Raw genomic sequence first — 25,759 nt, 5'->3', positions numbered from 1 at the left:
TTATACACGAATATACATTAAAAAAAATAGAAAAGAAAGAGGGTTCAATGTCCAGCGTTCATAAGTTGAGAAATTGTCTGATTGTATAACCATTCACAAATATTTATTAGAAGTAATTTTCCTAAGTCGACTTATCCGTTTCGTAACGACAAATCAATAGTAATAACAACATCAAATCAATGTAGTATTTATTTTTTTTACCGAAAAAGTCCAATGAATTATTTCATGATAGTCATGTAAATAATATGAGTATGTTGAATACTAAAAATTCTAAACCAAAATGCATTCAATCTTGTAAACCTTATAGTTTGCTTTTTGTAAAGTCTCATCGATGATAAAATTGAGTATGGAAATGGGGAGTGTGTCAAAGAGATAACATCCCGACCACAGAGAAGACAACAGCCGAAGGCCACCAATTGATCAACAATGCAGCGAGAAACAACTCTCGCACCCGGAGGAGTCCTTCAGCTGGCCCCTTAACAAATATGCTACTAGTTCATTGACAATGGACGTCATACTAAACTCCAAATTATACATAAAGAACTAAAATTAAAATTCATACAAGACTAACAAAGACCAGATGCTCCTAAATTGAGACAGGCGCAAAAATGCAGCAGGGCTACACATGTTTTTTGAGATCTCAACCCTCTCCCTAAACCTATATCCAATGTAGGAAAAACAAACGCACAACAAAAAAAAAAAACTTGTATAAACATTTAAGAGACACACAATTTGTGTTTTTATTGTGTTGTAGGTTATCAAATAGGGCAATGTAAGTCGAACCTGCAAAACTTTATTGTAAGCGTATTTTTTTTTACATACAACATGTATAAAGGTAGAAATCATGATTGAAATTACAAAAATATATTCTAAAGGCAGTTAAAACAACACTATGTAGTAATTTCCAATAATATTTGGTAGTGAAAAGCAAGAGATTTTGCATATCAATTTACAAGACGTTATTCATTATACAATGACAAACCAATTGCAAGGAATTGATGATTTTTTTTTATTTATCTAAAACCAATTCTTGAAAATAATTTGGCTTGAGTAAACTTTTAAACTGTCGGTATTTGGTATGTGCCAGTCCAAGAACACAATGAAACAACAAATGTTAAAAAAAATCAAATTTGAATCTTTCTACTGCACTCAACAGCCAGTTTTCAAGAACTTTAAATTTAGTATCAGGCTAAATCAATAGTAGTTTGACACTCTAAAATTTGAATGACCAAATATTGTCTGAAACCAAACATTCTTAATATCATAACTATGAAATATAAGAAACAATATTATTCTACCATATTAACCAGAAATTCAGTTGATAGCAATCAACTTAATCACGAGTAATCTCATTTAATTCTGTCAAATATCATATCATGTTTTACGCATAGATTACCTTAGCCGTATTTGGCACAACTTTTTGGAATTTTGAATTCTCAATGCTCTTCTACTTTGTACTTGTTTGGCTTTATAAATATTTTGATTTGAGCGTCACTGATGAGTCTTATGTAGACGAAACGCGCGTCTGGCGTACTAAATTATAATCCTGGTAACTTTGATAACTATTTACCAGACAAGATAAATTTGATTTCATGAATGATCTAAGGAAGTTCGCTGCTCAGTTTCAAAATAAACAGCTTTCCATAACACTAGTATATATTGATAGGGGATTAATTGAGGAATTAAAAAAGCCAAAAAATATAGGGGTCAATGTGCATGTTTTCATGATATTAGCTATTGGAATTTTGGCGGGAAAATATTATCTCTTGATTTTTCATAGCTTTACCATGGACCAGTTAAATTTCTAAAAAACTATTAAAAAATAAATAGAATTTTATAAGACTTTTATCAATGACTTAAAATAACATATTAAAAAAGGAAATGGGGGTCAATTTGTAATTTTTTAAGGCATTTAAATGGATAAAACCAGAGGATTCCGAAAATCTTACAAAAATCCCAAAACATGACAAGCGAACATCCTTAAGACGATTACAAATGCGATTTAAAATCTAATTAATCCTTTTTTGTGTTTTTCATCGACGTCATATGTGTATATTAGTAAGAATGTTAAAACCATATTTATATATAAATTATGAAGGCAAAATCCTCCGACCACATTATGTACAAGTTATATATAGTTGTAGGTATATATTTCTTGCGATAGAATTTTATTATACTTTGCCAAAATGAAGGTTTTACTATGCTCTTTAAAAAAATATAATAAAAAGTATGGGTCACCGTCCTAATTTCTTAGCTACGTGATGTTGAAAAATGCCTAAATTTGGTTAGATTATCCACGAAAAAAACTAATTTAAGTGTATAAAAGAAAATCTTTCAGATAGAATTTTGAAATAAATTGTGAGAAGATAGGTTGTATAATATATTTTAAGAAAATAAAAGGAAAAAATGGTGTAGTCGAACTTGTTTTCTTGCTTCGAGCAAAAAAAATCACTATCAATCCAGAATATGTTTTTTTCTTAAAGAATTATCTCCCCTTTAATGGCTAATTTGAAAATAAACTGATACTAACAACACCAAAAACACAACTTAAATTTGTTAGAATATTTTGAGTTATACAATTAATCACCAAGTTTAACTTTATATAAATAAACAGAATAACCAATAAATTGCAATTATGTCTCCAAATTTGCAGATTTGTGAAAATAACTAGACCTATTTTGTACTTGGATTGTACAATCCAAGATGGCGATATACCATGTATATACCTTAACTCCCAATGGAAGTTTTATCTTCAATTTTGTTCACTGTACAACACACATATCAGAATTTAAACGTGCTTTCAAAGCTGCAGATAATGTTTTTGCTCTACCATCCGACGACTTCGAAAAACTTTGCATTGTAGAAGTAGGTTTCGGAGCATCAGTGTTTGATTCACTGGAGACAATGTTTCTCTGTACATAATTAGGTATTGAGGATAACACTAATTTTCTGTCAAACACAACAAAGATTTGAGGATCTTTATCTTATCCACACATTTTAGAAAACTAAAGACTGAGCAACTTGAACCCACCAAAAACTGGGGGTGATCTCAGATGCTTCGAAAGGGTAAGCAGGTCCTGCTCCACATGTGGCACCCGTCATGTTGCTCATGGTTTTACAAATCCGATAAATAGTCTAAATTGGTAGATCACATTCATGAAAATGGAAGGGGATTGTAGTTACAACGAAAGAAACATATCCGATATCATCTGTGAAACGGTTATTACATAACGGTCAACCAACTCGTGATGGCGTCCGTAAAATTAACGAAAGGATGATTTTAACTTTACCATTTGGAATTCTTGGTTTAATAGCTTCCTTGAAAGCAGCAACCCTCTGTCAAGGAAATCATGATAAGAAAAACACTCGCAGGAATATCGTATCCATTGGGAGATATATACTCCGTGTGCAGGCGCTGCTGAAATGTTGCTGTAGAGAAATTGAAAGTTCACATTTGGGAAGCTGAAATCATTTCGTATGACAATCCAGTGGGGATGTCCTCATTTTCATGGTCCAGCAACTTCTTGGAAATCTTTTCACTTTTGTCGATGAGTATAATTGGTTGATGGGTTCCTTGCGACGTCTACATGTTTGTCAGATAGGTTTCATTGTACCTCAACCTTATATCATGGATCAGTGATCAAAATTAAAGATGTTTTATGATTGCTTGATCAATGTTAAGTTTGTGTGGTTTGGTCTATGTATCAGTGACTACAATTATTCAGAACACTATATTTAGTGTATGGAAATATTATGACGTGTATATATCTATCTTGCAGTTTTATATGACATTGCCGTCATTTTCAATGTTCATTGGTCAATGTTAAGACTTTTCATGTTTTGATTGATTTAATTGTAAGGTGAACAAGTTTGGCTGGCAGGAATCATCCGACATTGACCCAATTTTCATGGTTTATAATCAACGTTAAGTTTTTGTGTTTTGGTCTGTTTTTGTCATTACTTTAAGCAAATATGTAAACTAAAAACAGTTCACTTATCATTAGATATTTTGTATAAATTGATCTTATCTTCACCCCAGTAGTCAGCACTTCGGTGTTGACATGCATTTCAATGTTATGGTCATTTTATAAATTTCCTGTTACAAAACTTTGAATTCCTCGAAAAACTAAGGATTTTCTTATCCAAAGGAATAGATTACCTTAGACGTATTTGGCACAACTTTTTGGAGTTTTGGGTCCTCAATGCTCTTCAACTTTGTACTAGTTTGGCTTTATAGCTATTTTAATCTGAGCGTCACTGATTAGCCTTATGTAGACGAAACGCGCGTCTAGCGTACTTATTATTAATCCTGGTACCTTTGATAATACATATGAGAACTTGTATCCTACTGAACAATTGCGATATACTTGTATGTACAACCTGTTTATTGTGTAACTTATGATAAAGTAAAAAAATCAACATGTATTATATAATATTCACATAACACCATTAACAAAGAAAACAACTGAATAATTATACGACTCTTTGCTACTGTTGTTACTGTCTATATTTAAATTACATGACACACATATTGCAAATAAGTTTGTATTGACCACTTATCATATTGAGTGAAATCATCATGTGATAAAAGCGAAAATTTCAAAAACTAAAGAAATAAAATAAAATGTTGATGAAAAGATGCAACAAGATAAAGAAATAGCGATGCCAGACATTTCATTTGTGTTTTACGATAAAAAAAAGCCGAATATTTGAAAGCAAATGATGTATAAACATGCACCACAACAGGTGAACAGCTACATGAGCAAAACGAAAGAAAGAACAATTATTTGAGTGGTTAAAAAGAGTTAAAAGCTTCTTTTAACAAAATATGCATGTTCTTTTAACAAAAAGTTGTTCTATAACAGCACAGAACGCAAGAACACTTCATAATTAATATAGCATCAACAAATAGAAAGTTTATCCGAGTCGTCTTCATCCTAGTGTCCATCACTACTATCAGCCTTCAGTGGAACCAAATTCTGATCCAGGTAACTTAAATCAGACTTGTCTTCATCCTAGTGTCCATCACTACTATCAGCCTTCGGTGGAACCAAATTCTAACCCATTTCAATAAAATCGCTTCCTTTGTATACATCGTCATCATCGTCGACAAGTTGTTTGTAATGGTCCGAGTCACCTATAGCATTTCGATAATTGGACACTCTTTTAGGTGGAACGTAGTTTTTTTCACTATTAAAACAAAAAATGGAGAAGCAGTAGGAAATTAACAAAATAAAACCAATAACTTCATATATGTTACATTAACAAGCGTTGAATTGCTTTCAAAATCTTTATATGTATATAACTATGAACTACCTAAACTAGCTACTTAGTATGTTGATTAGGTCGAATAACACTTTAACCTACTGAAAATTGATACTTTGGGTTTCTTGAAAGTACTTGGATTTTTTATGCTATCATATAATTCACAAACTGTCATTTGCTAATTCATGTCATGGTTCTATTATAAACAACAGTTGGCGATGTCTTACTAAAATATACAATAATAAGTTTTGTAACAAGAAATATAATTATTAATTCGAGTTTTAAAGTTTTTTCGTGTTTGAATAGTTTAGTTAATCAAAATGTAAATTTTATTCCATTTCCGAAGGTGTGGTGAAAAAAAAAGCAAGTACTGAAAGACTTGCACGATTTTAATTTGATATGCATACCAAGAATGCAGAAATTCAAAAAGAGAGCATTAATTGGGAGATGCTGGTCACCGTTTGTGTACTATTTGAAATGAATAAAACACGTAACAACAAAATATATCTTGGTAAGTAACCTATGTAGACCATAACATTAAAGAACTCAACAAAGTAGATATTGAATAATCAATCTTGAAAAGTAAGTTTCAGCGTTTGAATGATATTCGTTTTTAAAACAATTGTAGCTTTTTCATAGTGGTCAAGACATGTTTAAGGGGCGGGGTAGACCTTGGTTCAGGGAGATAACTTTTTAAATCGGTTAAGCGTTTGTAAAAGTCAAGTTCATCAATGTATTTTAAGCATTTACCTGAAACAGATTGAAAATAATCTATGTAACCTAGAAGCTTAGAATATATTCTTTAAAAAATGGTTGACACAAACGTACTGATGATTTTAAGAGTTATTTTCCTTAACCTATGTCTACCTCCTTAATATCCCATCAAACATTATTACTAGCACTAAGAAATAATTTAATTTTGAATGCAACACGTCTTCTGATTGGCTGACGTCGTTTTCTTTATCAACCCATAGACATAACTTACTCATGTGACCGTGACGTCATCAACGTTTTTTTCATTTTTTACTCCGGTTTAAAATGGAACTTATAATTAAATGATAAGAAATAACTGTTATATTTTTCTGTCTATTCGAAATAACACAAAAAATGTGTTGCACACTGTTGTATAACCCGCTATTTTCTTCATAGACAGAACAAATATTACAGTCATTCTTTAATTACATTAATACGTGTGCTAGTTATAGTTAATAATCACATTTGTTTTTTTCTTGATATGAGTGAGCTTCTTTATTATAGCTATTCAAAGTAATTTTTATCTGAAAGTGTAACTGTAGTTCAAAGTAAACAATGGATAAATTGAAATAAATATTGTCAAACGTTTCCCGTGGATAATGTCTTATGATCATGATGAAAACGTATAATCACTATCATTAAATTCCGAATTCATGGATGCTTTTTAAAGAAGTTTACTACATACTTAACCTGAATTTTGAGGAGAATCCCACGATATACTGTATATGTCTCATCTTTAAGACTTATTTCAAAGGCACGACAAAGTTATCTTAGATATTGCATCCTTTTAATCTTATATTAAATATTTGCAATACATATTCATTAAAACCTGTCTCATATTTACTCTGTTGACACTGACAACTTGTTTTGATAATACAAGTAAATACTAAAAATCATACACTGTATGCTCTGAAATAAGAATCTATTAAACAAGTTTTGATTTATATAGAATTGAGTTTGATAGCTGTACGCCAAAAGCGTAGTTAAAATAGTTCAACTCTCAACTTACAATTTTTTCTCATAAACATCATCTTTCGACACAAACAGTGGACGTCTGGTAATACTTTGTTCTCTATCTGTTTTGACGTTAACCTGGATCATCTTCTGGAAATCTATCCTGTACATACTACGGTTGTTCTCCATGGTATACAAATAAGTGTTCTGTTTAGTCTGATACGTCCTCTCAAGGTCATCCTATGAAAATAACAACTTTATATGAAAAGTGATTAAAAAAGGTAAATGTCAAAAATGTTATTTCACATCATGAACCCAAAGCTAACACCAGAGACACTTAACAAGTTGAATTTTTTTTCTGTTAAAATGTAACGTATAACACAGTATTACAAGCGAATAAGGGATGCATAAGTAACATGGTATTTATTGAGCGCTGAAACGGTAACATACGCGCTTATATGGTTATTTCACCTTAAGAACCCTTAGCTACCACCAGAGATAAGACAAAAAATAAAAAGCATTTTTTTAAAGGTGCAACGTATTACACGCGTATTGCAAGTTAATAAGGAACGAATAAGAAAGAGGGTATCAGCCGAGCGCTGAAGCGGGTACATACCCACTTATAGGGTTATTTATCCCCATAGAACCCATAATTAACACCAGAGAAAAAGAAACAAATGCAAAATATTTGTTTTAAAAGATGCAACGTATAACAAACGTATAACAAGCGAATAAGGAATGAATAAGTAACAGGGTTTCAGTCGAGCGCTGAAACGGGTACATACGTGTCAATAGGGGCATTTCACTTCTAAGCACATAAAGCAAAGACATTATAACAATTGAAAAGATTTTTTTTTTAAATGGGCAACGTATAACACACGTATTTAAAGCGAATACGTAACTTATTTATAACAGGGTATCAGTTAAGCGCTGAAATGGGTTCAAACTCGCATCTATGTTTATTTCACCTTTAAGAACCCATAGTTACCACCAGAGATAAGACAAAAATTGAAAAGTATTTTTTAACAGATGCAACGTATTACACACGTGTTACATGTGAATAAGGAACAAATAATAAGTAACAGGGTATCTGTCGATGGCTGCAATTAGCGCCAAAAGTGTATTTCACCTCTACAAAACAAGAACTATTAACAGAAAGTAAAGCAACACAAGAGGGAGAATACTAAAATCGAATAAGTAACGAGTACGTTATAGGTATCGAATAAGAAATAAGGAATAAGTAACGATTAGGTAACAAATAAGGAATAAGGAACAAGTAACGAAAAAGAATAAGGAATAAGTAACGAATAGGTAACGAATAAGGAATAAGTAACGAATAGGTAACGAATAAGGAATAAGTAACGAATAGGTAACGAATAAGGAATAAGTAACGAATAGGTAACGAATAAGGAATAAGGAATATGTAACGAATAATGAATAAGGTATAACTTGATATTTCTTATTTTTATACGAAATACATCAACACACGTTATTAGGGATTGCATTCAAAACATCAGAAATCAAAAGGCAAAAACATTTCGATACCCTTGACAGTAACCCCTTGTGCTGTCGCATTTTTTTTATATAATTTTTTTTGTATTAATGTGATGGCAATGATGGCAAATTGGTGTTTAAACAATCTAGTGGTAACATTACATAAATAAATTAGGTCAAACATTTTTATCTGCTAACCATTCTAAAGCACATGAGATCATTCCTAGTTTTTGATGAAGTTCGTGAAGCTCATTCTTTAGTTGTCTATGTTGTATTTTGTGAACTGTTGTTTGTCTTTTAGTATTTTCCTTGTTTAACCATAGTGTTGTCAGTATATTTTTGACTTATTAATTTGAATGTTCGTTAGTATCGGTTGCCTCTTTTTCATGTGATTTGTACTGGTTCGTTATGCTGAGCAGAAATTTTACAAAAAAAACCCAAATTTGACGTGTTGTCAAGTCTTTGTTTAACCCTGTTAAGAATCGCTTCTACGGTTTCTTGCACTCAGACGACCAAGCTACTTTTTCCAAAGTACCAAGTCAGCAAATGGCCATTGTTATATTATAATTCGTTTCTGTGTGTGTTATCTTTTAGCGTTGTGATTCTGCTGTGTCGTAGTTCTCTTATATTTGATGTGTTTCCCGCAGTTTTATTTTGTAACCCGGATTTTTTTCCCCCAATCGATTTATGAATTTACAACAGCGGTATACTACTGTTGCCTTTATTTACATCACGTCTGCAGTAAACACAGACTTGAAGTGTGACAAAAATATAAGTTGAACACCCTATCAAGCTTTATGCAGACGAAAAAGATAATAATTAAATTTTAAAGTATATGGGACTTATTTAGTGCTCCAAATATTAATTATAATGTATCCCTACCATCTGAATATGTAATATATGTGTCAAATTTGGATTGTTATTATTAACATTGCCATGACTATATGGAATTCAACAGATATTACAATTTGACTGATTACGGATGAAAAGCACAGGTTTTTTTTTCAGGTTAAAAAGATACAAATGGGTTTAAAACATATAAAAATGTGAACCGTTTTTACCTTGTTGTACATGTTCCATTTTTTACTGCCATCTTGCCAATACCATCTCCATTGTGTAAGATAACTATCAACCAACATTTCATTCTCAGTGAAGGATGGGGTACTCAGACGTCTGACATTACACCTCTGGGTACCAACGGCAGGTTGACCATCAACATCATTAATTATGGCCTGCATTTCTGAGAACCAAATATGATAACTGAATTTATTACTACCATTGTACTTTACCTAAAATTAATTTGAAATATCTGTGAAATATGTATTATAGTATATGTCATTACATTTTAAACGTTTTGTCTCCTTTGAAAAACTGTATTCATTAACAGTATATACAACCAACCATTTATATGAACGACTTTTTTTACAGACAATCAGTCCGTCATAAATTGTCTTATGACATTTACGTACTTTCTTCAAATAGAATCAAATTAATAACTGAAATCAGTATAACTTACTTCAGTTGATTCATCATCTAGTAGATTACAGTAACCTTTTTCTATTTTCTCGTTCTCTGCCAATGTTAGTGAAACCCATTTGTCACGCATTTTTATTTGCCACAAGTAAGGAATGCCACTAGGCAGATGCAGATTCTTACAGGATGCAGACGGACATTTATCCTTAGACACGAAAATGCAGATTTCAGAAATTTCTGTTTCATCCTTTAACAAAGCTGGGTTTCTTTCCTGATAATCTTGATTAGATGGACGCAGTTTTGAAGGTTTTGGTGGAGGCTTTGGCTTACCAACTTTACCAGAACTGATTTCTAGCTTCTTCTGTTTGTACTTTTCCATCATTATCCGTTCTTTAATGTCATCATCATTATCATCATACTTTTGTTGTGGCGCAGATATTTTAGGAAGACATTTGTCGTCTTTTCCTACAATTCCACAAATGATATGTTCTGATGATTTGAATCTTTCTCTGCGGCCAGGTTTTATCGTTCTCCTTTCCTTATCATCTTGCATACTAAGATGTTCAACAGAAGTGATCAGATTATTGGAATTTCTGAACGGCCCACGTGATGGAGTACTTGAAAGACTTTCTTTATTGTCACTGGTATCACTGTCATAACGACTACTGGCATCGCATGCATCGTCTTTATCTTGACTGAGGGCAGAATCATCGGACTTATCGTGATTTTCTTTTCTTTGTATGGGTGGTACATATATAGATCTCAATACTCGTCCCTCTGGCCATCTACTCATATTCCATGACGTAAGAACCCATTTGTTGTGATACTGAGTAATAGAGTGAGTTTTCATGAACTTGCAGTGGCCTTCGCAATTTCCAAATACTTTGTACTCACATAAATGTAAGTGTGGGCATCTTTTTTCTCCATTTTCTACCTTACAACCATTGTTGTAAACATAGTCTGCACAAACTGAAAGAGAATTACAATTAAGGATAACTCTGATATCAACATCACTATAATCACTGAAGCCAAGTTTATCCCGTATAGTCTGATTGTGTGGATTTCCTAAACTATGTGACAGCAGACAACTGCTTTCTTTACAATTGCCTCTAATAAAGCGACGACAGATATGGAAAAAATCACACGGAATATTCCGACATTGACCAGGATTTTGTCTATTATTCCATTGGGTGCAGATTTTGGCCTCTTGATAAAATGGTTGAATATAAACAATATCATTTTCGTCCCAGAAAACATGAAATCTTCTACTATGCTTTTTAAACCACGAAAATAAATTAGAGCCCTTTGGAAAAAGATCACAACGTATTAAAAAGTCTTTGAAAGTACATCCTCCACCAAAAGATTTGATCAAGAATTTAAAAACATCAATATCATCAACACCAGGTATTTCCCCATCTTCTTGTTCATTTGTTCTCTCCAATTGACGTTTATCACCTCTTCCAAGACTCCTATCGCTACCATTACCCCTCCTTTTTTGATTTTCAAGAGCATCATTATCGTCCAACTGTTCATGTTTATTTTCATTAGAGCCATGTCCACCTCTCCCTATTTTTGGACCTCTGACTCTTCTTCTATCTTCTTGGTGTTTAATTTGTTTTTCTTCTTCAGACATTAATAATTCAGATAGTTTCGTCTGTTCTGACCTAGGAGGATCCTGTTTTTTATTCTCTTCTGCTTTATTTTTGTCTTGTTTGCCTTTTTTCTTTATAAGCTGTTTTTCTCTGTCTGAACTTTGTTTGTCTCTCTGTGGACTAACTTGATAATCAATCATATTCACATTTCCTGCCAAAATATATAAATTTGTTGAGTTATGTACATTTTAATTAATTGATCTAATGGAGACATATGTGCATGCCTGTGTTCAGCTTTTTTTTTTTAGTGTTGAGAGTTCAAATTTTCGAAACATAATAACATAGTAATTATTTATTTATCGTATATATTATAAAAACCTTTTTTTTCTTCTCTAAAGTGAATATTTCGTCGTGGTGTCTTGCCATGGCTTTGTTTGGACTTGTTTATTTGCTTGTTTGTCCCTTATATTTTATTAACTATGCATTTGCATTCAGGTATCGCAGATCTAATTTATTCGTTCATAGTGTGTTAATTTACGTTTTTCATTGTGTTAAGCCTTCCTATTGATATTTTATCGTGTGTTTTTCTATGATGTTATGCTATTGTTTCAGAAAAAGGGAGAAGGTTTCGTAGCATTAAAATGTTTAATCCAGCGGCAAATGTTTACACCTGTCCAAAGTCAGGAATCTGAAGTACAATAGTTGTCGTTTGTTTATGTAATTTATACGTGCTTCTCGTTTCTCGATTTTTATGTAGATTAGACCGTTGGTTTTCCCGTGTGAATGGTTTTACACTAGTAATTTTGGGGCCCTTTATAGCTTGTTGTTCGGTGTGAGCAAAGGATCCGTGTTGAAGGCTGTACATTGACCTATAATGGTAACTCACACCACATCTTCTTATATCTATCTATGAAAGTGTCCTATGTGAAATCTGCTATTTAACACTAGAAACCGTATTCAACCTTCATCAATAAGTAAATCCTATAATGCATAGTCTGATATAAAACGGCGTGAAATGACAATGTAAACTTGTTGAAATGAAAACACTAACGGCTTAATTTGTGTACAAAATATTGAACGAAAAAAATTATTTGAAATAAATAGCAACACATGACAACCATTGAAAAATGGCTCATTACTAGGGACAGGCACATACAGAATATTGCGGAGTTAAGCCAAGAACTACACGAATAGGTATCTTGTAAAAATGCAAGTATAACCCTGCACGCTGCGTTAACTATGGAACGCCGGAACTGTCTTATAGTGTAAATATTTCACGTGTTTTGTCGATTTGCCTTTACGTCCTGTCATTCCTTCTTTATGTTATGTGCAGATGCCTCTATTTCCTGACACGGCATCTGTTTATGTTAAATGAGTAATTTGTTTGGTCAAACAATTGTATGATATGTCATTGCTAAACTTCGTTGTGTAAAATATGCATTACATTATGCTGTTACTACGACATATTCTGTGAATACTTCGAAATTTTATGATCAACCACCTTTACATTCTCTCATATTTTATCTATGCTGTGTCTATTCTTCTTTTACGTAAGTCAGTTAATAATTGCGTCCTGTCTCAAGTGTTATTGATTTGTCAAATATTCTAAAGGTTTTGTTTTGATACACCTTTGTTCTATGTAAATCTCATGATATCATAGTCTTTTGGCGTTATGTTGTGTTTATACATATGTATCTACAGTAAAAAAACACAATACATCATGGTATACTTCATATGCGTTTTGCCGAACAATTGATACTCTCTGTGAGCATTCATTACGTCATGTGCAAATGCCTTTTACATTATGTGCAAACAACTAATACGTTTTGTGCAAACCTCGTTTACCTTATGTGCTAACATCGTTCACCCTGTATTCAAATATCGTTTACCTTATGTGCAAACACCTATTACGTTATGTGCAAATACCTATTAAGTTATGTATAAAAACTACATCATTATGTGCAAACAATATAACGTTATGTGCAAACACTATTACGTTATGTGCAAATACCGCTTACATTATGTGCAAACACCATGTAAGTTATGTACAAATACCTATTACATTATGTACAAACATCTATTACGTTATCTGCAAACACCTATTACGTTATTTTCAAACACCTATTACGTTATGTGCAAACACCTTTTACGTTCTGGTAAACGCTTTTTTGACACAGATTAAAACAAAACGCATCAATGATATGCATTTTGAAAATGAGGAAAATTAAAAGTTTGACCTTTCTAGCAAACTGCGCATTTTTATATTAATTATATTGATTGGTGTAAAAATGCTATATACATACAATGTATCTAGTTTTGTGGGAAATTATTTTGCTCTACTTTAAGAGTGTGCGTTATGCATCCATGCTTTGAAAATTTGTTTACTTGACTTGTTGAAAATTGTAACAAATATACAGATACGAATTTAGTTTTCAAAAGGTGCAACTGAAAGGAACAATACGATATAAAAAGGAAGATGTGGTACGAATGCCAATGTGACAACTCTTCACAAGAGACCAGGATGATTTGTTATTACCCTCCCAGTAGGGTTTTCATCTAGCGTGAAACGTGTACTAGATTAATGCTACAAATGTAATGACGTCTCCCATGATTCATGTAGCAGCTAAGGAATCCTACAAAATGTTTAAGATTTTATTTTCGTTCATTTCCTTTAACAGTTGTGAATATTATTCTGAATAACCTTCCTAAGACTTATTATTTCCTCCGTCCCTGACAAGGCGTGTTGAGACGGGTGGGTGTCCTGAAAAGGGGTGGTCAGGTGACCCGTCCCTCTTATCTGACAATTTTTTTAAAACTAACAGGGATGTTGTAAAAATTTGATCCTATTTTGGATCAGACAGGTAGAAGGGTGTAACAAAAAGCTGCAAATCCACAAAAATGACGCATACACATATTTTTTTTCCTGAATGAAAGGGTTATCAGCCTTGTTTCACCTTCACTGGCCATACTCAAAATTAAATCCCGCAACCTTAAACTCCAGATAATGACTTTCATTTATCCGTATTTGGTCGGGTAACTTTCCGAACCGTGTCATTAAGAACGATACTAAAAAATTCTAGTAAATTGTAATTGTTTACTTCTATTACTTTTTTTTATAAATGATATGCATATCGTTTATTTTGTTGTCTATAAGAAGAAATAAATAATTTCGTTGCTAAAATGGTCATCATAACATAACTTTCCCTTCGAATTTCAGAAAAAAAACTGACTATATAAAAAAGATGTGGTATGAATGCCAATGAGACAATTGTCCACGAGAGACCAAATGACAAAGAAATAAATAAAAATACATCAACAAAAAGCACATACCGCATAGTCATCTAATCTATTTATTTTTCTACCCCATTTAATTTTTCACCAGTTTTTAAAAAAATGGTTACAGTTAAGGAATTCGCTTTTATCCTGCAATTAGCTAGTTATTGTATACAAATAACAGGAAAACAACATTTTTTTTTGCTTTGTATGTACATGTACAAATAAATTTTCCTGCTACCCGTTTCCATGTTGATCAATCGGTTATATGGATATTTCTTTCTGGGTAATAGTTTATTTTGGGGTTTTCTTCGAGTCCGCGTTTCAATAATTGTAAAAATCAGAGACAATGGTTAAGATTTCTCATTCAATGACCAGTGGCGGAACCAGGTTTTTTAAAACGATGGAGTTGCGTTTGTTGGCTTGAGTTTGATTAAGATGGGGATCTGGACTCAGTTTTGCCAAACTCCCTGCTAATTCAAAAAACAAATACAAGATAAGAGGTGGCGGGAAAATATCTTTGTCCTCGGTCAATATAATCTGAATAGATGCATATATAATGTTTTGACCTTGTCAAAAGTCTATAATTCATAAATGTAATTTGGCGCTTTCAAAAACCATATTTTATGATTATGTATGCAAGATATGGCGATCTATGAAATGACCCGCTTGGTGCAGTTGAAAGAGAACATTACATAAATAAGGCCGTTAGTGCTCTCGTTTGCATTGTTTTACATTATCTTTTCGGGGCCTTTCATTGTTGACTATGCGGTATGGGCTTTGTTCATTGTTGAAGGTCGTAATGTGACCTAAAGTTGTTAATTTCTGTGTCATTTTTGGTCTCTTGTGGAGAGTTGTCTCATTGGCAATAAAACCACGTCTTTTTTTATATCAACTTATTTTCCGTAAAGAAATCTAAAATCCGTTGCATTTTGTTTTTTACATGTAGCTTTATTTTGCTTCGAATAACAGGGCAAAGCTTTTAGTTTCAGTCGATATACACGCCCTTTTGAAATAATAACTTGCCACATATATATTCTGTTTGTTTGCGTCATGATGTTGCTGATATTCAGCAACAACTATTGGCTTAAAGAGATAAATAATTACAGACTGTTTTCTTTTGAGGATATTAAGCCATCAAATGCCGGAAAATTAATTATGTGTATTACATTTCAGATCAAATGTTATTAATTCATGGTCGTTTTATTATGCATATATTAAACACTGAAATTGAAAATTGAAATATCAATCATTAATACGTCTTTATTTTCATTGCTAATCTGCAATATGCACGATGTGTTTGCTAAAAAATGTCCCTGTACAATGTTTTCAAAAATGCCTTAAATGTATTCTATGACTTTTGTCAATCAAAGCTCACCTCCAGAGAGACACACCTCGATAATTGTGTTTATATATTTGTAAATATTTTCAACAAGTAAAGTGAACAAAATATAAAAAGAATGGACGTATAACGCCCACTCTTTAAGTAGAACAAAAAAACTAAATATTTATATAACATTTTTATATCAATCAATATAAATATAAAAATACTACATTTCCAATACTAAATCAACCACCCGATGCACATATATTACCTTCAGTTCACATTCAGCATCCAATGGATATTACCTTGAACAAGAATACAGCGAAGTAGTTTAGAGTTTTTTAGAAAGCTAAAACTTATAATTTTCTTAATTTTCAAAGTGTATATCACTGATGCGTTTTGTTCTAATCTGTGTCAAAAAACGTTTACCAGAACGTAATAGGTTTTTGCACATAACGTAATTGGTGTTTGGACATAACGTAATAGGTGTTTGCACCTAACGTTATAGATGTTTGGACATAATGTAATAGGCATTTGCACATAACTTACATGGTGTTTGCTCATACTGTAAGCGGTATTTGCACATAACGTAATAGTGTTTGCACATAATGATGTAGTTGTTATACATAACTTAATAGGTGTTTGCACATAACGCAATAGGTGTTTGCACATAAGGTAAACTATGTTATCACACAGGGTAAACGATGTTTGCACATAGGGTAAACGATGTTTACACATAGGGGGAACGATGTTTGCACATAAGGTAAACGAAGTTTGCACAAAACGTATATAACTTGTTTGCACATAATATAAAAGTTGCACATGACGTAATGAATGCTCACAGAGAGTATGAATTGTTCGGCAAAACGCATAGGAACTATACCATGATGTATTGTGTTTTTCATTGGAGATACATATGTATTAACACAACATAACGCCAAAAGACTATAATATCATGAGGTTTACAGAGAACAAAGGTGTATCAAAACCAAACCTTTAGAACATTCGGCACAACAATCACAGTTGAGACAGAACGCAATTTTTAACTGACTTACGTAAAAGAAGAATAGACAGAACATATATAAAATATGAGAGAATGTAAAGGTTGTCGATCATAAAGTTTCGAAGTATTCACAGAATATATAGCAGTAAAAGCATGATGTAATGCATATTGTACACAACAAACTTTAGCAATGACAAATCATACTACTGTTTGACCAAACAAATAACTAATTTGACATAACACAGAGATGCCGTGTCATGAAATACAGACATTTGCACATAACATAAAGAAGAAACGATAGGACGTAAAGACAAAGCGACAGAACACATTAAATATTTACACTATAAGACAGTTCCGGCGTTCCATAGTTAACGTCTAGCTGCATGTTTATTTCAGTCCAAGATTTCTCTAATAAATAACATCATTTTAGGTCTGACTGAGATAATTATCCCCGTCAGAGCAATATTGTGTTATTCCAAACCAGTGTTTTGAAGAATAAAAATATATTCGAATAAATGAAATGGAAATGGGTTTTGAAAATATAGATGTATTTACCTTGAGGCGAAATTGTCGGGGTGTATGGTTGCATCACTAGAGGATTAGGTGCAAGTCCTTGACCTGAAGGTGATCCAGAGGGAACATGAATCGGTAGCACGACAACTGTATAAAAAAAGCCTTATTAAGAATTAATGTTTATGAACATGAAAGTTATTTATTGATGGAAAGTTATAAACAGAACTGTATACTGGTTAATTTGTTTTATTTTTTGTGATACTTTTGTTATCCAATTAAGTAATTGTAAGTGATAAACTTAATTTAATATGGAAGAGTCGTTACTAGAATGTTATTTTGATTTGTACGGAACATGTCGGGCATTCTTGCATACTAGTCATTTTGGGGCCTTCTTAGCTTGCTGATTAGTTTGAACCAAGGCTCCGTGTTGAAGACAAAATTTGACCTATAATGGTTTACTTTTACAAATTGAAACTTGGATTGATAGTTGTCTCATTGGTATTTATATACCACATCTTCTTATATCTTTATGTTGATTGGCAAACAAAATTATCAAACATGTTTTTAAAACTAAAAACTTTAGACGTTTTTGTTTTATTTCGTTGTTGTCTTATTGATATATACTCTATAGTCACTTCTTTTCGTTATTATTTTTCCTTTCATATTATTTTTATTATTTTCACCATCAGGTAATTTTTCACTGATTCTTTAAGAGTCATTAATAAAAACGCGATAACATATTAATCGTCCTTAATTAATTTAACTTACCAGTGAAATTCTGTTGAGGCGGGTTTATATTTTGTGCCGGTAATAATGGTGGTGACATCATTCCTTCTAACCCCTGACTATATAGTTGTGGTTGATGTGGTTGGTTGTATTCATGAAACTGGTTTTGGGGTTGGTTGTTACCTTGATGCTGGTTTCGTTGTGGGTTATATCCTTGATGCTGATTTGGTTGTTGGTCAAATCCTTGATGCTGGTTTGGTTGTTGGTTATATTCTTGATGATGGTTTGGTTGTTGGTTATACCTACGATTGGCACACATTCCTTGTGGTCTTTTTTGATACTGGTTCAGTGGTTGGTTAAATCCTTGATATTGGTGAGGTTGTTGGTTATACCCTTGATTGGCATACATTTCATGAGGTCTACCTGGATATTGGTTTTGGTTCTGGTTAAATCCTTGGTGTAGTTGTTGGTTATACCCTTGATTAGCATACATTCCTTGAGGTGTTCCTGAATATTTGTTTTGGGGTGGATTTAATTCTTGATACTGGTTTGATTGTTGGTTATATCCTACATTTTTGTACATTTCTGTTGGTCTTTCGTGATGCTGATTAGTAATAGACTGGCATCCTTTTCCTTTTAGATGTTTATCAAGTGGTCTCTCTGGAGAACATTCGTTCTACTCAAAAGAGACAAATTAACCATGTAATATAAAAAAGAAGATATGGTATGATTGCCAATGAGACAACTATCCTCAAAAGACCAAAATGAGACAGACATTAACAACTATAGGTCACAGTACGGCCTTCAACAATGAGCAAAGCCCATACCGCATAGTCAGATATAAAAGGCCCCGATAAGACAATGTAAAACAATTCAAACGAGAGCACTAACGGCCTTATTTATGTAAAAAAAAATGAAGCCTATATACAAAATTAATCGGAAAACTGCAATGTCTTAGCTGCACGTTTCTGTATTAAAACCATGACAATACCATATATGGTGTATACGATTTACACCACTGGGTCGATGCCACTGCTGGTGGATGATTCGTCCCCGAGGGTATCACCAGCACAGTAGTCAACACTTCGGTGTTGACATGAATATCAAAATTGTGGTCATTTTTATAAATTTCCTGTTTACAAAACTTTGAATTTTTCGAAAAACTAGGGATTTTCTTATTCCAGGCATAGATAACCTAAGCCGTATTTGGCACATTTTTTTACAATTTTGTATCCTCAATGCTCTTCAACTTTTTACTGGTTTGGCTTTATAAATATTTTGATATAAGCGTCACTGATGAGTCTTATGTAGACGAAACGCGCGTTTGGCGTATTAAATCATAATCCATGTACCTTTGATAAATCTATGTAATTTTGTCTGTCATAGTATCAATTTTTTTCAGGATTTGTTATAGCATTTCATCTTGTATCTTCTTTCACAGTTATTCGTATCAATGCAGCGATTTAGAGTTTTCCAGGTCCTGAGCGTACATGGTGAGGCAACATATGTAGAAAAACGTAATACTACTATGACTAGGAAAGTAATTTCTGAAGATAAATTCACAACTTAATAAACTGTTTGAATTGAATGGATTTGTAAAAGCAATAGTCAAATCTGAAATAAAAGTAAAATTGTGGTAGACTGTATCATATTTGCTAATCAAGGACAACACGCATATTTGATTTTTTCTGTTGAAGATTTTAACAGCTACGTATGTCCTCTTCACACTTAATCCGTTGGAGGTGTACTGATTGCAATTTGAATCTGGTTTATTCATAAGTTTACATTTAGCTTTAAACTAGTACTCAGTAACTGCTAGTAATGGGATATTTGTACTTAACATGCTTAACGTATTTTTATTTTATATTTATTGTTGTGCTTTGTACTGATATATAGAGTCAATCCCTTTCCAGATAGTTTTTACAGTGTGATCCTTATGTGGTGGAGTTGGCTCATTGTTAAATGCTGTATGGTGATCTGTAACTGTTTACACCTGTATTTGTTTGTTAATCTTTATGGAAAATTATCTTATTGGCAATCATACGTCATCTCCCTATACTTTTTAACAACTTTTACAGGAAAACTATGTGGAATGAAATGTTTACTTGTTGAATATAATGTGCAATTGAAATGACTAAAACCTATTATGTTTGACAAAGGATAGGATTTGACAAAAAAAATTATACACGTCTAGATAGGTTTTCATGAACAAGATGAAGTGGAATAAATACTGACATCAAAAGAATTTCTATCAGTGATAAATAATATATTACACATCATTACTGCCGATGAAGAGATTAAATACTTGAGATCGGTCTCGTCTACACTGTTTGAAAAGATTGTTTGATACATTAAATTTAAAAACTGTGAATCAAAAATATCTTACTAAAACAAGGGCACTAACTAACTTGTACCTGATTTCTAGACATTACTGGACTTTGATTTTGTCTTTGTTTCATACCATCTAAGTAACCATTTTCGTTTTTGACGTTAGTTCTCTTAGAATCCGAAATCTTTTTTATCACTCCGATTGGTTCATTCAACGTACATTCTTTCCGGGCATTTAGTTTTCTTGTATCTGATTCTTTAGGAGATACTTTCGCTGCAGTAGAGATTATGATAAATAATCTATATTTCCATAAAGAATGATCAGACATTTTATCTATTACCTGCTGCTGAACTTGGAAACTCATATGATATTAACACAGTGAAACAAATTTCATTCATTATCATGATTAATATAATAATGTTTGTCCAGTAAAAGACCAATCTTCTCAGACTATATTGTATGATAATTCCATACAACGTCAATCCCATTTACCTGTCATAAACCTTTTATGCAATTTCATGGATTTATCTTATTCTTACAATTATAAGTTACCCCTTCTTCAACAACAAAGACTGTAGAGGCTATAAATTCTCTGGTTTCTGCCAACACAAACATTGACAAAGAGCAAAATCTTTTTCATTTAATAATACCAACTCCTATACAAAGATAACTCCCAATGTTATCTATGCTAACATATTTACCATGTTTACAGATCTTGTATCGCTGATTTAAGTTTCTATCTATCAATCACATGTATTCAAGATTATTGTTTAAGGAAAACAGAGGGTAAAATTAATCGTTTAAGAATTATAACTGATCTGGCAGTTTGATAGACAGTAGGTAGATGTCATCTTTCAAAACATCCTTTATCTGTAAGATTTTCTCTATGAATATCTGTATTCAAGATTTGAGGCAAAACTACATTGCATCCTTAATTCTGTATTTCACATGTTTTAAGTCTGTACTATTTTTCGGCATTTCGTTTATATTGAATGGCAGTCTGGGTCATCCAGACATACTAAAAAAAAATTAAAAAATACACAAATAAAGGTAGTAAACGGACGACGATGGACAACGACGGCGCTAAATGGGCCAGAAAAGATAATAACATATATCAAAGCATTATATACACGGATTCTAACACTAGTTCTGAAGTCGCAAATATGCATAAACCTTTATTTTTATGTATGAATACTGTTGTACACATTTTTACACAACCTACATAGAAAACTAAAGAATAAGCAACACCAATCATGTATTAACCTATATATGTTTTTGTTTGGTTATTTTTTACAGAACTATTTCATTTGCCTGTACCTCATACCTGCTGTTTTTGATTTTTAACTTACAATATGCAATGTATCTTTCTTCACCTAACCTCGGCGGTCGGCTATTGTTTTTGCAAATCTCAAAAGTTTTTCTATCAAACCTTAATCTATTTACCTTTCCAAAACATAATAAAAGAGGGGCGAAAGATACGAGGGACAGTCAAACTCATTGATCGAACATAAACTGACAACGCCATAGCTAGAAAGAAAAAGACAAACAGCCAATCATAATACACAAGACATAGCATAGAAAACTAAAAACTAAGCAACACGAAACCCATCAAAATATGGGGATAACAAGTGCTCCAGACGGTAAAGGAGATCCTGGTTTACATGGTAGCACACGTCGTGTTGCTCATTTTATTACAAACCCGGTGTATAATCTAATTCGGTATCAAGTATTTTATAACTTAAACATTTCAATATCATACCCTTTGCGCTTCTTGACTGTGGTCGTGCTGTATCGCACTTTGAACAACTTTCATTCTCCACACTGTTTTCCATAAAACATTTTGAGCATATCCACATTTTATTACTTTTTTCCCTATGAGTGATCAAATTAATTAATCATTTAACAACTGTCATGAAAAAAAAATGCGATTAACAAATGATTATGTATGGAAAATTAAAAACAAATACCATTGCTCTATCAATTCAAATATTTTGTTTGCGCTTGTTCAGTGGTCATCCATTTTGGATATATGCATGCTTTGGTTCAATAATAACCTCAACGTTATAAAAACCAGAAACTCGTTTCATAGAAATTGAATAAGAGGTTAAAGCCGAACACATTTTGGTAAATGACCTTTATAGGTTACTAGTATTAAAGTATTATAAGGAAAGAAAAATGGGGCAAATTAACTATAGTTAACTATTAGTGTTTTATTTGTGGTTAACATTACAAAAAGTATTCATCTTTTTTCTGAAGAAATCAATTCGTAAATATAACGGAATTTGATGAGACTGTCAACAAAGTGAGAGGTTTAGCGCTATAAAACCCGGTTTAATGCACCAATTATTACATTTGAGAATGCCTGTACCAAGTCAGGAATATGACAGTTCTTGTCCTTTCGTTTTTGATGTGTTTTATCATCGGATTTTGCCATGAGTTTAGAATTTTTGTGATTTTACTTTTTTCGATCATTCGCTCATTATTAAGAAAATCTACATAACTTTTTTTCTGTTTAAAAAATGTCCTTCAAGTTCACAAATTTTAACACACTGTCATGCTTGCTGAAATGTATTGTTTGTACTGTCTAGATGATTCGCAGATTTATTTAACCATTAGACACAATAAACTGTCAAGCAAAGCGAATCAATAATGAACTAGTATCGAGATAGTTTGTTTAAAAAACCACAGGTGAATATCGGTGTATATGCAAAGTTTTACAAACAATAAATGTGACATAACCCATATACCTGTTTACCGTAACAATGAACCTAACTAATGACTTCAGTTTTTGTCTTTTAAGAATACGTATTTTGTCAGAACACTATTTAACAATCAATGTTCTTCAACTTCGAACTTTATCCTACCTTTTTCACTTTTTGATTTAGAGCCTCACTGATGAGTTTTATATTTACAAAACGCACGTATGGCGGCTAAACTTTTGCTTGTTATGGTTTAACTTCTTCTGATATAATTGCATTAATGTTAAGATTTACTAAATTCATATGTCGGAATTATAAAAACAACATTTCTTTTACACTTTTATTCAGGAAACGATACATTAAACTTCACGAGACTGTTTGATAAGATTTTCAGAAAATCATAACAGTCTTAGTTTCACTTTTAAGAAATTGTTTAAAAAATGAATAGTGTACGATAAAAAGTAAGTGACTTTTTTTGTAAGTTTTCAAATATAAATAGAATTATAGTATTTATATATATATATATATGGTTCCAACCACTACAGTACTAATATAACACCTGGTGGTTAATTCTGGACTATAACTAGTTGCTAGGTAAACAAACACACTAAAAACTGAAATGAAAAAAAAAATACAAATACATAGGCTTATATTTATAGATGAACAGCTGATAGTTATCTTACATATAACGTTTCCAAAATAATTCAATCGCTCAAAATTATTTTAAAAGATTACACGCACTTAGAACCCTGTACACAGTTGAAAAACTGAAATGTTGCACTAGGCATAATTGTCAGACCATTAAGCAAAGGAATAAATATCTATCATGTCTATATAAACCATTTTAAAAAAATAGGTATAAAAGACTTGAAGACTTATAGCTAAAATTTAGACAAAATTATTAATCGAATTCTTTCTGTTTTCAAGTATAAATTAAAGCGGAAACTTTCATCTTTTTCATTATAAACTGTCATTTTGACCCACATTTGTCACAGTAAGCTCAAAATCATCTCATCAGTATTATGGACTTGCACGTCAATACCTTAACCTTATTGAACCAGTATTCATGGGATATCAATAATATCCCTTTAGCTAGAGATGACTTTTGCCTATTCAGGCGTATTCAGCGATCAAAAAAAAAATGTCAACATTGAAAGTGAAAGGAGGCTGAACTATTTGGTTTAGTGATACGAGCTACAAACAAAATCCTTCTAATACAGAAAGAATCGATGATTTACATATTTGTTAGCCTACAATATGAAATCAAACAAATCTAGAAGGTGTTCGTTTTCTTTGAATCTGTTTTCATGTTTGATTCAGGTTTTTTGACCATCATCAATCTTCGTAGGTCAATTAATTAGATGATATTGGGACTTAAATACACACAACATGCAAATACATATAATGTTGTCTATGCATTCTAAATTGTGTTAATGAAGAATGTTTTTGAAATTTGTCAATACTTTTACTATATTATAAATCATATATGATAATTTCAGTAAAATCGGTGAACGTGAATTTAACAGCTAATGCCTCACTAAGAACCAGTTGTAATTTACAAAAGCTGTCTTCCAATGGAAGCGATTTGAATTGAGCTCACTGTGATGTAGCAAAAATCCAGTGATTCAATTAAATATAAAAAAAATAAGCAAAACTTGTTTTTTAAATTCCATATTATCAACATTTTTCAAAAGTTTAATTAGTTAATTATTTATTAAAGTTACTAAGATAGAATTTCATATAATGAACTGATTTTAAATTTACACAAACTAACTTGATAAAAATTCTGCCTTACCTGCGTGATGTGTGTGTTAAAACCTTTTAAAAACACACAGATGTAATTCGAGATACCAAAATAAAACTATAATAAACTTATTGTAGTATACACAAGTTTACCTGATAAAACCCAAACATAACATGAGAAAAAGATGTGTTTTGGAGATGTTTAAAAATATAAAAAGAGATTGAATATTACCTCTCTCACATAAAAAGGCTTGCCTTTATTAATTGTTCAGCAAAAGTATTTTTTTAAGAAATATTCAATTGCATCATCTGTTGTTCATGCAATATAACGGATTTTACTACTTTTGCCAAAACATTAAAATTTCAGAAATCTCAATCACTCGATTTATAGACATGACTAAGTTTTCTTTTATTCATACTGATTGTTAGTCTGTTATATTATTGGATGGTCATATATATATATATATAACTCGTCTAAACATCAACCCAACAATGTTAGATCTATAAATTTGCTTTTGCAATTTATTTGTTCTTCCCTCGCCGGAATTCGACGCCTGCACTGTAGCCGTCCGGCTAGACCAAACGAACACTTGGGCTTCATTAAAATGAAGCTTTCGG

General features: G+C 32.1%; 2 protein-coding genes across 2 annotated transcripts; both read right to left on the bottom strand.

Annotated features, from left to right (window-relative positions):
* Positions 1–4,370: 4,370 nt before the first annotated feature.
* Positions 4,371–17,789, bottom strand: LOC143056728 (uncharacterized). Its single transcript, XM_076229880.1, has 5 exons — positions 17,687–17,789; positions 9,983–11,742; positions 9,528–9,755; positions 7,028–7,212; positions 4,371–5,190 (listed from the first exon to the last, which is right to left on the bottom strand). Exons 1-5 carry the CDS (start codon positions 17,718–17,720, stop codon positions 5,058–5,060), a joined length of 2,340 nt encoding a protein of 779 aa, XP_076085995.1. The 5' UTR covers positions 17,721–17,789; the 3' UTR covers positions 4,371–5,057.
* A 609-nt stretch (positions 17,790–18,398) lies between these two features.
* On the bottom strand, positions 18,399–24,155 carry LOC143057445 (uncharacterized). Its single transcript, XM_076230752.1, has 4 exons — positions 23,958–24,155; positions 22,459–22,571; positions 20,785–20,972; positions 18,399–19,046 (listed from the first exon to the last, which is right to left on the bottom strand). Exons 2-4 carry the CDS (start codon positions 22,553–22,555, stop codon positions 18,399–18,401), a joined length of 933 nt encoding a protein of 310 aa, XP_076086867.1. The 5' UTR covers positions 22,556–22,571; positions 23,958–24,155.
* Between the last annotated feature and the right edge of the window lie 1,604 nt (positions 24,156–25,759).

This window comes from Mytilus galloprovincialis, chromosome 13 (genome assembly GCF_965363235.1).
Source record: "Mytilus galloprovincialis chromosome 13, xbMytGall1.hap1.1, whole genome shotgun sequence".
NCBI lineage: Eukaryota > Metazoa > Mollusca > Bivalvia > Mytilida > Mytilidae > Mytilus > Mytilus galloprovincialis.
The sequence above is the reverse complement of the archived record's forward strand: the minus strand, read 5'-3'. Positions and strand labels throughout refer to the sequence as shown.

What these genes read in the sequence shown, in the direction of transcription:
- LOC143056728 (XM_076229880.1), bottom strand. Translation starts at nt 17,720, where the DNA reads ATGCAACCATACACCCCGACAATTTCGCCTCAAG. An exon ending in CCCGACAATTTCGCCTCAAG is followed by an intron (nt 11,743 to 17,686) that starts GTAAATACATCT and finishes ATATTTTGGCAG; the next exon opens with GAAATGTGAATATGATTGAT. An exon ending in TAGATGATGAATCAACTGAA is followed by an intron (nt 9,756 to 9,982) that starts GTAAGTTATACT and finishes AATTAATTTTAG; the next exon opens with GTAAAGTACAATGGTAGTAA.
- LOC143057445 (XM_076230752.1), bottom strand. Translation starts at nt 22,555, where the DNA reads ATGTGGATATGCTCAAAATGTTTTATGGAAAACAGTGTGGAGAATGAA. An exon ending in ACAGTCAAGAAGCGCAAAGG is followed by an intron (nt 20,973 to 22,458) that starts GTATGATATTGA and finishes TCTCTACTGCAG; the next exon opens with CGAAAGTATCTCCTAAAGAA. An exon ending in CAGTAATGTCTAGAAATCAG is followed by an intron (nt 19,047 to 20,784) that starts GTACAAGTTAGT and finishes TCTTTTGAGTAG; the next exon opens with AACGAATGTTCTCCAGAGAG.